Raw genomic sequence first — 13,911 nt, 5'->3', positions numbered from 1 at the left:
GCATTGACTGCTGATTGGTCGTGGGCATGTCACGTCATCAGAGTGCGCCACTGTCTCAAATAGGAGGTGGCAGATGCCTCTTCGAAACAACCAAGAATTTGTAGTCGTTTAGGTAGGACTATTTTCCCCTCTCAAATTTGTATGAATGATGATATTTATACATGAACGTGGACGTAATGTGATAATTATTCGCTAAAGATTGTTTAAACAGAATACGGTGGGTTGGTAGTGAAGCAAGCCATTGAAGCCAATTTTGTTTATCTAACGTTAGCTAATGCAAGCTAGCTAGCCATCGCGAGCTAGCTTCATTTCAAGTCGTTAAAATACTTATTTGGGCCTTAGTATTGTATGCCAGCCCTCTGTGGTGTAATGAAAAGCCCATGTTAAAAGTTTCAGTTGAATTGGCAGGCTTATTGACCATCATTTTCAACTGATGCAGCGCTTAGCAAAAAGAAGCTATTGCATGATGATTTCTTTCCACCTGTCAAGACGCCATTAGCCCAGTTACAGCATACCGCGTTAGTTTCCGTCTTAAAAAAAAGATGCCGCACGTTATAATCTTGATGAAATGTGTTTGTTTCATTATAGCCCATTTAGCCCTATATAGAAGTGTTTGTTAAACAAATCAACGAGAGAAAACAGAGAGGCTTTTCCACCATGACATTATACAATTCTGGGCCAAACACTGATGTGGTAATTTGGTCAACTTGAATATTGACACAGGATTGCCAGTGAAAATATCAGTGTTGGTATCAGCCTTCAAAATCCCATGTCGGTCAAACCCTATTGACTCCTGTCATGTCTCTCACTGCCCCTCCCAGCTGAAGAGCAGCCTTAGGGATGCCGAAGAAGTTCCAGGGCGAGAACTCGAAGGCGGCCACGGCCAAAGCCCGCAAGGCCGAGGCCAAGGCGGTGGCAGACGCCCGCAAGAAGCAGGAGGAGGAGGACGCTCTGTGGGAGGAGAATGACAAACATGTACTGAAGAAAGAGCAGAGGAAGGTGAGCCGGCAAGGTCCAAATAGTGACTGTAGAAGGAGCTGTGCTGAAAGAAATACCACACAAGGAAATAGATCAGGATGACAAAAGTCTGTTTGTGATGTTGGCTGGAAACCGGTCTGTCTCCTTTGTTTTCTGTCACACAAACTGAAGTGTAGGCGAACTAAGCGGAGATTAAACTTTTTAATTCCTTTGGAGAAATTGGTTTGTTCTATCAGTAAATAGTAGAAAAATGTCATTAAAAACAGCCGAGCATATGAGGGATATTACATACACATGCTAGAGGTCACTCGCTCATTAGAGTGCACACCTTTAAAATGTTGTACGATGTGTACAAGTCATCAAATCTCAAGAAAAGAGATCTGATGAAACGACGAAACCCTGCTTTCCATCTCTGCAGGATGACAAGGAGAAGAAGCGGATGGAGGCTCTGGAGAGGAAGAAGGAGAACCAACGGCTCCTGGACGAGGAGAATGCCAGGCTGAAGGGCCGAGCCATCAGGGAGGAGGCTGAGAAGGCTGCGGGGAAAGTGACCCGCGCTCAGATCGAGGAGACGCTTCGCACCGAGCAGCAGGAGCAGGAGCCACTCAAAGAGAAAGGTAAGGTTATGGTGAAGATAATGAGCAGAGTGGTGCTCTTCCCAAAGCCAATTTGTAGAAATTGGCAGATCTGCTACGACGTGGTCATGAATTTGATCATGTCCAGGTCTTGAGTGGTTTGGAAATGGGGGTGGGGTGTCTGGAAAAGTATGGAAGGTGTTGTGGTTCATGTCCGATACACAAATAATTACAGCATTTTTGTTGTTGTACAGTCACTTTTGAGTCCACAGTTTATGTTGATGTGAAGAATAATATTCAGATACAGGGATGCTCTTATTAACCAGCCGCTGTAAGCATGCATTACAGCATGTCAAATACCCACCAAAATCAATCCAATCAAGAACATAGGCTCTAGGGAAAAATATGGAATTTTAAAATAGAAACGGTGTAGGAACCCTGCCAATCATCTCACATATTCTGATATTTGTCTTTGTGAAGAACAATCTTCATCTATACAGTGTCAGTGATAGACCTAGTTAGCAGGGGCAAGATGTCTATCTGCATAAATCATATTGAACACCAGACAAAATCTTCAAAACAAATCAAGGTCAGGAGAAAGTATGGAATTTTTTAATTGAAAATGTTTCCAATGCATTTTCTCCCCACAGAAAAGAGCCACCTGGAGACTCCGCTGGAGGAGAACGTGAACAGGATTATCCCAGAGGAAGGAACTGTGGAGGCCAGATCAATAGAAGATGCCATCTCTGTGCTGAGGTACTGCCCATTTATCACACATCATTTGTCTGTCTGCTGTCTGTGTCAAGATTGAACCAGAATCTTGACTTTGATGCCAACACTAAGTTTAACATCTACCATTTTGATAATACCATGATTATACCACGGAACACAACAAGAAACCATCAAGCAATATCACAGCACAACCTTTGTGCTTTATTTGAACCAAAGGCACCATGGAAAGCACCATACATTCAACGTCAATAACAATCAAGTAAATGTCTTTATATCTGCAATGGGAATAACAAGAACTTAAATAAAACGTTGCAATGATGTTTTATTCAAATAGATTTCTCATAAGTGCGCAGCATAAGTTTTGACTTGAAATCAGAAGCGCATAAAGCAAATAACTAACCCTGAAAGTGATATCGATACCAATACAGTGCTACATTCGGTACCTTTTTTTCCAGACGCCACAGTCAAGATTCAAGATCAAGATTCAAGTTTATTATTTGTCCCCGAAGGGCAATTTGTGTGCAGCAGATATAAAAAGCATAGCGAATACATGAAAAAACAAAACATGAACAAATTAAAACAAACATGGAGCATGGCAGCAGTTTTCCAGCAGAAAAAGGATCAAGTAAACACAGGATAAAAGTAAAATAAAAACAAAATAAAACACACCTCAAGGGATCTGTACGATGTACTTAAAAGTAGTAATAAAGACACGTACAATGTACTTAAAAGTAGTAAAAGACACGTACATGAACTTAAAAGTAATAAGAGTCCAGGACTATTTGAGCTCACATAAATAGGTAGGTAAAAAATAAATAAAGATATATCTCGAATATAAAATATATAAAGAATATTTGTAGCAGCAATACCTACCTAAGAAGAGAGACAAGGAGAGAGAGTGCATCATCTCCTCCGCCCAGCAGCATTTAAGCTGCACGAGAGACAGAGAAAAGAGAGCGAGACAGAGAGAGAGAGAGAGAGAGAGAGAGTGCACTATCTCCTCCTCTCAGCAGCATTTAAAGCTGTGATGGAAACAGGAACGAAAGACAATTTATATCTGTTTTTCGTAGCCCTCGGAACCTTTAGTCGAAGGCCCGAAGGGAGCAGCACATACAGTCATGTAGTATAGCCATACTTTTGAACGCACACTGCAAACAGCCGACTCTGTCAGATACGCCGCGCTCAACTTCACCACGTTGAATGCTTGCCGTGATTGGCTGCGAGCAAAATCATAGAAATAGTCATATATTTCTAGATCTTTTTACAAACTAGGATGGAATGCAGGTATCGTTTGACTGGAGACGTTTCCATACTGCTTGGTACTGGGTTATTTTGGCTGATGATACCCAGCCCTAATCACAGTCGAGAGGAAGACTGGCGCTCTGGCTTTTCCAGTCCTTCTTTTAATTATTCAATTCTGCATGTATACTCCGTCTGGAGGCAATTTCAGTTTGCAGAGCACATGCTGAAAATATTGAATCCACTACTTGGTATCCAAGTAGTATAAAATCTCAGTTATCATGATAAAACTCACCACCCACCTAGCCAGATGTAGCCAATCCACAGATTTCATCAGCTCAACCAAAATGAACACCTAGTGCGGAAAGTGTCAGAAGGTCAGCTTTGGTTACTCCTCCATGAGGTTGGAAATTAACACACCAGCCACCTGTCATATTTTTTTGTATGTGGCTTGTACCTTTCGAAGTCAAGTAACCAGCCTTCATCTGGAAGTTCTGTTCGATTAAAAAAAATCACATTTAGCTGCTAAAATAGTGAACCTATCTTGTGAAATAGGGATGGAATGATATGGAGTTCAGGATTCAATACCACGACGATACGACGTAAGAAATACAAATTTCAATGACAACAATTCTGTGCACGATTCTGTTTATTTCTGAGCCACAAATCTTTCTATGCTAGCTTTATTGGCTGCTAGAATGTAACAGCAGTTTTAAAATGTCATTATTAAGTGAAAATAATATACCGGTCAAAATTGGATGGAGAGCTTGTGAAACGGTGATGGCCAAGCGTCTCATTTGTGATTACCACAGCAGAATAAAATGGAGCCAATATCGATTCGAGATACATTTTTCTGGACCTTGACACATATAATGTCACGTTTTGACACGTCAAATTTTGATATATTATCGTCCCATCCCTACTCCTGAATTTTAACAATCTAGCGGTCGCTGTGGCCAGTGCACAACAACTTTCCGGTTCTGATTGTCACCGCTCCCCTTGCCTCCCTGTCTCGTAGCACGGGACCCGAGGAGCTGGACCGCCACCCGGAGCGCAGGATGAAAGCGGCTTTCGCTGCCTACGAGGACGCCAACATGGCTCGCGTTAAAATGGAAAACCCCAACATGAGGCTGTCGCAGCTCAAGCAGCTGCTGAAGAAAGAGTGGATGAAGTCCCCGGAGAACCCCCTGAACCAGCGCTTTGCCAACTACAACACAAAGTGAACGCACTCCCTCCTCCACCCCTAACTCCATCTAAACACAACTGTCTACCTATGCAAATTGGGAACTTTTATGGAAAACGCTATTATTTCACCCAAAAATGAGTGTTGCTGACGAAAGCTTCACCGCCGCCCCGACCAGAAACAATCTCTCCAATGCCAGAAAACTCCGCTTTCTTGTTTCCTTCAGGTTTAGCAGGGGAGACGTTAATTTTCCCCCGATCCAAGTCATGAGCGCGCGTGTGTGTGTGTGTGTGTGTGTGTGTGTGTGGCCTCTGAAGAGGCGTTTAGGCACCCGATGGAATTTTATTTACATGTTTTTTTAGCACTTCTTCAGGGGAGGTGGGGAAGCCAGGTGTTTTGAAATGAAAGTAACTTATTTCAGTTCACAGCCCCGTTATCGGCATCTCTTTTTGCTTTCGAATGCAAGACTTTGCGCTCTGCCCTCAGAGCCGAGCTTGTTGCAAACATTGTTAGCCTGCTGTTGTGAGATTCCAATTCAGAGAAGTTGGAGTTACTGTTGAGTATAGTTTTTGCATCCAGAGTAGAACATGAGCACCAACCAAAACAATTTGAGCTGTAGCTGGAAGTCATGTCCACCCTACTAGCTGCTTCGGCAGGTGACTAACCAGGTTTCTGTTCTAAAGATCAGATTGTCTGCTAAAATAACAAAGTTGGTCTTGGAATTTTCAAGCCACTGTAGCCGGTGGATCGAAAGTCTTGCCTGGACTGATCGCAGTGCATTTTATATCACAATTTCCTCGTCTAGACGAATACATTTTTGTTTCCTATGATTCATCATGTAATCAGAAGCATGGCAGGGCGGCCCAGTGGTTAGAGAGATTGTCCTTTAACCAAGATGTTGGAGGTTCAATCCCTACATTAGCCATTTTTTTTTCTGCCATAGTGTCGTTGAGCCAGACACTAAATCGCTGTGGATGAGGGTGTCCGTTAAATAAAGGAAATGTAAAATGTGAATTGACTGCAACTCCTGACTCTCGAGTCGATGGTGCTGCTCCAGTCCCTTCAGTAGCCTACCAGTGAACCCTGCAGCTCAGTCAGTGTACTGACATCTTCACAAGCTGTTGATGCCTTACCATAGTTAGCTGATGGCTCTCCTCCAGTCATTCAAGTACTCAGCGTGGTTTGATTGATGATTGCTAAGTGCAAGATTGTGTCCAGTATAAAAATAATAATAATTTGAGGTATCCAATGAATATTATTTGCCATCAGTCTGTGAATGCCAGAATGGGATTTAACACCAGCCAGCAGCCAAATGCTGTTAGATTCTGTCTGTGGCTGGTTTATCTACTTTACCCAATAAAAACAAAACCATCGCCTGATAACCAAGGTGCATGAAAAAAGGTAGAAAGGAAGGACAAATGCATTTACTCTTAGAAAGAAAAAGAAGATGGACACTCTCAAATGTCTTCAATGCTACAGAAAATAACAACATGGAAAGCCCGCTTCGGGGTAATAACCGAATCATGTCTGTCTGCTGCTACTGTCTTTCACTCATCGGTTTCGCAAGAGTAGTTGCATTTTTTCTTCCTTATCTGCTTCGCCAGACTCTTTGGCCTGTAGCCAGCCCAGCCATGACTTTGAGGTCCTGTTCTATTTCAAAAAGCTACAGTGTCGCTAAAAGTCCTCCTGTGTTGGTGAAAGAGCGAAAGTGGTTGGTGAACTTTGAGAGCACGGCTTGTGAAGTAGTTTCCTGCCCCGGTCGGCGGTGATGTCCTGACCCTTCGCTCACAGTGTTTGCTGGTTCTGTGTTCAACCTGAGAGACCTTGCTTTTACGCTCTGCCATTTTTACTACCAGGCACTAATCGCAAGCCTATAGACCTCAACAGTGACTGCGCACTTTTTCGCAGCTCCGGTTCAAGGAAGTGGATTTCCCATTCATTTCTCCATTGACGTTGAGATTCAAGCCTGGAACAAAGCCAACTAGGTGCAAAAGGAAAACTGAGAAAAGGCAAAGGTTTTATTTTGAATTTCTTTTTCCTTTTTTGCCGTTTTCAATTCCCCCCCCCCCCCCATCATGCCAAATCAAATGTTTTATGGTCATTAACCAACTGCCAATGTTTTATGGTCACGATGCATCGCGTAGATGATGTGACCATAAAACATTGGTAGTTGGCTTGGTTCTAGCCTTGAGACTATAAGAATTTTCTGAAATGCCAATGGAGAAATGAATGGGAAATTCACTCCCTGGAACCGGAGCTGTGAAAAAATGTGCGGACACTGTTAAGCTCTATAATGAAATGACTTAACATTAGAGTAGAACTGGGGTGTTCCTCTGCTCTTTGGAGAAATTGCATAGGAAGTTTAACTCAATAGTTTAACATCTTAGCTCCATGGCCACCAATAAAATAGCGTCTAAAAAATCCACTCCTTAAAAAAATGCTTCTTGTTTGTTTCTCACACACCCCAACAACATGGATCACAGCAGGTTTATGGTCATAGTTGTGGCTTTTGAATGAGGCCGATGATTATTTATATGGCGGACTAGGGTGTCCATCCGGTGCCGTCGCTCACAAAGGTTTCCTCCAGCACAGCAACATCCACACACTGACCTGCTGAGCCAGCAGGCTCTGTAGGCTAGTCTGATACCAGGTGGAGAGACACACTGACCTGCTGAGCCAGCAGGCTCTGTAGGCTAGTCTGATACCAGGTGGAGAGACACACACTGACCTGCTGAGCCAGCAGGCTCTGTAGGCTAGTCTGATACCAGGTGGAGAGACACACTAACCTGCTGGGCCAGCAGGCTCTGTAGGCTAGTCTGATACCAGGTGGAGAGACACACTGACCTGCTGAGCCAGCAGGCTCTGTAGGCTAGTCTGATACCAGGTGGAGAGACAGCAAGCAGAGACACAACTGCTGCCCAGACTCAGCCTGTCCACCTTTAAGATCACCTTTACTGATCACAGAGGGGAAGTAGAGTTAGTTGTTGCAGAACAGAAGCATAAGATATAGATAAAATAAAACACAACAAATTAACTATTTTGATGACTGAAATGTGGTTTATCTGCATAACAGGCTTCCTGCACGGGTCTGAATAGACTGGAAAAGTATGTCAAGTGAATTTGATCATTTCCAGGGCCTTAGAAAGGTTGTGAATTGCACAATATCATACTAATAATACTAGTAATGACAAGCCTTGTTTTATAGCACTTTTGAAACACAGTTACAAAGTGCTATACAGTCCAAATGAAAGAAACTCAAACAACTGCTAAAAGACAAACCGCTAAATAATAGGATGGAACAATAAAAGGCAAAAACTGAATAAAAACGTCAAGAGTAAGCAAGGAGTTGACATAAAAGTATAAGAAGAAAAATTGTATAAATGCACCACATTTTCTTTAGACAGTGTGTGTGGGGGGGGGGGGGATTGTATGCCAAATATTTCTTTAATTTCCGACACTAATATATACAGTAGATCTTTATGATATAAATACATACAATGCTGTACAATAAGTAGCATCAGACTGACGCATGTTGCATAAGAATTGATGTTTAACTAAATTAAGCAATTACTACTATTCAGATTTGTTTTATATGCATGTTGGTTATTTGTCTTATAATGATTGCCGACATAATTCACCCACCTCTTTACTGACCGCTACACCTGACTGCAACTTTAATCTAATTATGAATCCCACAACGCCGGCTCATTTACATTTCAAACCCTTGAAATGTACTTTAAACGGCTGTTGAGTGTCTTTTTTTTAAGCAGCTTTGATCTATTTAAATGTTAAAAGAACATACGAATATAACTCAGAGATGTAAGATGAAGCAGATCACTTGAGTAATCATCGTTCTTGGCCGCACAACATCTTCTGTTTGCCTCATTGTGTTGCAGTGATCTGAATCAAGGTGTTGAACAGATTGTATCTTTATTCACAGCAACGTGCCAGATAGAAAATGTATGTTGGTTTGATTTAGAATTTTCTTTGTTTATAAAACACAGATATAGTATCGTGCAAACGTCTTAGGCACATGTAAATTTATGTAAAGAGAAGATGCTTTCAAATTAATGAAATGAAAAGTTTATAAATATCAAAAATTACAGTCTACTGACACTAGTAATGCAGAAGACAAATAGACAAATTTGTGTGTGTGTGTGTGTGTGTGTGTGTGTGTGTGTGTGTGTGTGTGTGTGTGTGTGTGTGTAAAATGCCGCTGGAGGCTGTGTAGCTCTGTGTGTGTGTGTGTGTGTGTGTGTGTGTGTGTGTGTGTGTGTGTGTGTGAAAACTGGACCTGAACCAATTGGAATAAAGCAACTCCTACAAATAGATTGGTAACTAAAGATGAAAATAAATTACGATGCTTTAGTTGACAAAATGACACTTCCACAGTCTGGAACATGTTGAATATATGGAAAGATACACATGTTTTGGGATATGTAGATCTCACCACGTTTAGATCTCCTGTGCCATAATTGATGAGGCGGTTCGTCGAGGCCTTGAATTCACCAGACTCATTCAGGCGGTGATGTACAAACAAGGCCACTTTTGTGCGGTGCGGCTGCTGTGACGGAGGAGATAAGAGACTGTGAAGGCCTTTGAACCACGGAGCATCAATGACGTTGGCCTGAGCTCTTCTTTTCTTCACACTGAAAGCGACCAGTTCTCCTCCTCCTCCAGCAGCAACCAATCAACTGCAACCAATCAACACCACTTCTCTTGATGTCTCTTTGAGCTGATATGTCTGATCCTCCGTAACACTCTGATCTGATGTTTCACGCTCTTCTTGCTTCTCTTTTATGGATGCACAATATTGGATTTTTGTGTGTGCCAATAGCCGATATTTTCCAACTCATTTGGTCGATTGCTGATGCCGATACCGATATATGCGCGCATTCACCCATGTACACACTAGTAATTCCAGAGAATATTAAGTGTCTCCTGTAGGTTCAAGTATACATACTACTGCATGCGCTGGGACGCGTCATCAGTGATGTTAACTGGGGTCGTGGGGTGTTTCGGGTCTGTCAACATCATACACCCTCGCCCAGTAGACCCAGCCGAGGCCGATTACGACCCCGACCCGCGTCCCAGAAGCAGCCGCTCACGGATCAGCCTTCCTACTCTGTCTGCAACGTTGCCCGCGGAAGGGTTGATCACGCCCAATCCGCTGCAATAGAGTTTAGTGCTACACCGCAGTATTGCAAGCCCTTCGGTGCATGGAGGTCTAAGGCCCTGTGGGGTGATTCCAGGCCGGGCACCTCTTTCGTCTCACCAGAACCTCCTGTGGCAAAAGGCAATCCTACCATGCCGTACCATGGGCAGGGAGGATGCCTCAAGGAGGCACCTGCGACGAGCACCTCGCTCTAGCCTGAAGGACCCCAGGCCGCGCCGATGTTTACGCCGATTTTTTTTTGTGTGGAATTAACACATTATTATGCCTACTCTTACCTTGCATTCACACGAAGGTGGAAAAAAGCTTCACTTATTCGCCAAAGTTGAAAAATTTTAACTTGAGAGAACTTGAGCATTGACTTTGTATGTAATCTCGTCACGCAAATTTGTGATAATCACCCTGGTAAGAAGGCCCCGTTACCGTGATGGCCCACTGGCAGATATAGACATAAATACAATACTTCAAAATGTACACATTCACTGGGAAAAATAAGAAAACTACTTCAACTTAGGTTAAGTAAAACATGCAATTTTTTAAATGTAGGCTAACATTTTCTTTCGAACAAAGCCTAAGTATTTAGTTAAGTATTTAAGTCAAGCATCGACCATTTCGCTTAATTAAAGTGTAATTTTATTCGGCATGTCATATCGTTTTGGGACGATGCCGATATTTCATTTTAAAGCCTTTATCGGCCGATACCGATGACGTTGCCGATACATCACGCATCCCTATTTCTACCCCCGCCATCCCATCCCTTTGCTATTTGTATGGCAGCCTTTGACCAGGTCAGCCGCTGCCCTTTTCTTTCTTCACATTGAATTCTAATCATTACTTTCAAAGGAAAGCGTCTCCGCTGCTCCCTGCTCCCCTGTCAAGTGTAGACTGGGAGGAGGCAGGCTGCCCACTCAGTCGGCTCTTCTTAACACGTTGCCTCCACCAGCCCACACTTCCATTAAGACCCTGCTTCTGCAAGTCTGGACAAAGAAGAAGAAGAAGAAGAAGGTAAGGATCATCTGCAGTAGTTGTGATTTGGTTGTGATTTGTTAAGAATGAAAATTAGTCGAATAGATAGACCCTTTTCACGGGGGCCATTTTGTGTCGAAAAGGCAGAATAAACACAGGTGCAAGCAAAACAAATTCCAATCATGGAAGTTTGAAACCCTCATTAGTGTTTTGTTTGCACCTGTGTTAACCCTGCCCTTTCGACACAAAATGGCTCCCGTGAGAAGGGTCTATTTCACTTTTGCACACATTTTCTTTTCACTCCAAAATGAGATGTCCATTGTTTGTATAAACTGATCCCTCCTCTTAGAATTGCTTATACTAATAATATATACATATATTATATATAATTATACTAAGGGACATATTGGATGGACCAATAGAGTCCGTTTTTATTTGCAGGAATATAGTTTACCCACCTTCTTTAGGAGGTAAATTCATAGTACAGAGCCTGGGAACCTGACCAATCTACGAGCTCTGGCAGTTGTGAATTGGACTGTCAATGTCAAGGCTAATAGTACACACGTAAAATGCTATAAAACCATGTCAAAACTATTAAAGGGATAGTTTGGATTTTTTGATGTGGGTTTGTATGAGGTACTGGCTGACAATCCGTAGAATGCAGCCGGCACGGTCCCAGTTTGGAGAAATGGAGACTGGCCGCGTCAGGTAAGTATAGCTGTCTGCTGAGTGTGAACATGGTCACGAGCAAAAATGTAAGAAAAAAAAAATGCTTCCATACTCCTCACCTGGCATAATCCAAGTCTCCACAATCCCTGAGATGCTGAGTTGAGTTGAAAAGACGTCGTTTACACCCTGTTTTGAGCTGAAATCTGCACTGGAGCCAGCTGCTCCACACCTCTTGGAGCAACATGGCTCCAGTGCAGATTTCAGATAAAAACATCATGTAAACGACGTCTTTTCAACTCAACTCGGCATCTCTGTCCGCAACTTAAGTCCATGATTAACCCTTTAACAACACTTCAACTGGCTGTTGATAATGATATTTTTCCAAAAAGGATAATACAGCCTTGTGGAATAGATCTGTGTTTCTCTCAGAATTATGATTTCCATGTTGACTTGAGTAGAAGTCAAGTCAAGTCAAGTCAAGTTTATTTATATAGCCCTAATTCACAAGGATGTCTCAGAGGGCTTCACAGAAAGTATGTCTAGCTGATTCTAGCTGACACAACAGTAACAAGAATATACAGAATAAAGATAACATTTGAACAATTGATAATATAGAAAATATAGAAATGAAGAGAGAGCAGAGGAGAGAGCAGGAGAATCATTTTGACATGTTTCCTTTTGACAACCAGCTGAGGACAGATGCCGCGATAAACACTTTTTGTTGTTGTTGCTTTATTTATTTTTTTACAGACATTAATAACCTCTTCGACCACTCCATTATTCGGGTTCAGCGTGATTCGGGAATAGCATGATCCCCCCACGTGCTACATCCTGCCGGTGAAACTCCTCGCTGTCAGGTGAAAAGAAGCGGCTGGCGACTGTACATGTATCAGAGGAAGCATGGTGCTAATCTACAACTCTCCCCAGATTGGCAGATGGGGTGGAGCAACGACCGGGACAGCAGGGGGAATTGGCCAAGTACAATTGGGGAGAAAATGGGAGAAAATTGATCTCATTCGGCAAAACAGGGCTGTAACAGGTCGGTTTTTGAGAATGATCTCTTCCCCCATCCAGCCCAACCCCAAACCCCCAGGAAAAACAGGGTGAATGCATTATGCTTCCACACAGCTGTGAGTTTTAAAGACAAAATTATTTCCAAAGAGATTCATTGAGGTAGCCGCCATTGGCCTTGATGGAAAGGGAAAGGATTTTGAAAGATACATACATACATACATACATACATACATACATACATACATACATACATACAGTACATACATACATACATACATACATACATACAGTACATACATACATACATACATACATACATACATACATACATACATTACATACAGTACATACATACATACATACATACATACATACATACAGTACATACATACATACATACATACATACATACATACAGTACATACATACATTACATACAGTACATACATACATACATACATACATACATACATACATACATACATACATACAGTACATACATACATACATACATACATACATACATACATACATACATACATACAGTACATACATACATTACATACAGTACATACATACATACATACATACATACATTACATACAGTACATACATACATACATACATACATACAGTACATACATACATACAGTACATACATACATACATACAGTACATACATACATACATACATACAGTACATACATACATACATACATACATACATTACATACAGTACATACATACATACATACATACATACATACATACAGTACATACATACATACATACATACATACATACATACAGTACATACATACATACATACATACATACAGTACATACATACATACATACATACATACATACATACAGTACATACATACATACATACATACATACATTACATACAGTACATACATACATACATACATACATACATACATACAGTACATACATACATACATACATACATACATACATACATACATACATACATACATACAGTACATACATACATACATACATACATACATACATACAGTACATACATACATACATACATACATACATACAGTACATACATACATACATACATACATACATACATACAGTACATACATACATACAGTACATACATACATACATACATACATACATACATACAGTACATACATACATACATACATACATACATACATACAGTACATACATACATACATACATACATACATACATACAGTACATACATACATACATACATACATACATTACATACAGTACATACATACATACATACATACATACATACATACAGTACATACATACATACATACATACATACATACATACATACATACAGTACATACATACATACATAC

General features: G+C 41.3%; 1 protein-coding gene across 1 annotated transcript; it reads left to right on the top strand.

The window, feature by feature from the left end:
• Positions 1-59: 59 nt before the first annotated feature.
• ccdc124 (coiled-coil domain containing 124) lies at positions 60-7,125 on the top strand. Its single transcript, XM_083648098.1, has 5 exons — positions 60-112; positions 822-999; positions 1,397-1,595; positions 2,204-2,309; positions 4,543-7,125. The coding sequence occupies exons 2-5, from the start codon at positions 841-843 to the stop codon at positions 4,745-4,747; spliced, it is 669 nt and encodes a 222-aa protein (XP_083504224.1). The 5' UTR covers positions 60-112; positions 822-840; the 3' UTR covers positions 4,748-7,125.
• The last annotated feature ends 6,786 nt before the right edge of the window (positions 7,126-13,911 follow it).

The sequence above is a fragment of the Poromitra crassiceps genome (genome assembly GCF_964638095.1).
Source record: "Poromitra crassiceps genome assembly, chromosome: 12".
Classification (NCBI taxonomy): domain Eukaryota; kingdom Metazoa; phylum Chordata; class Actinopteri; order Beryciformes; family Melamphaidae; genus Poromitra; species Poromitra crassiceps.
The sequence above is the reverse complement of the archived record's forward strand: the minus strand, read 5'-3'. Positions and strand labels throughout refer to the sequence as shown.

Bases quoted from the DNA above. Each gene is read 5' to 3' on its own strand.
- ccdc124 (XM_083648098.1), top strand. From the start codon at position 841: ATGCCGAAGAAGTTCCAGGGCGAGAACTCGAAGGCGGCCACGGCCAAA. The intron at 1,000-1,396 runs GTGAGCCGGCAA...CCATCTCTGCAG, and splicing joins TGAAGAAAGAGCAGAGGAAG to GATGACAAGGAGAAGAAGCG. The intron at 2,310-4,542 runs GTACTGCCCATT...CCTGTCTCGTAG, and splicing joins GATGCCATCTCTGTGCTGAG to CACGGGACCCGAGGAGCTGG.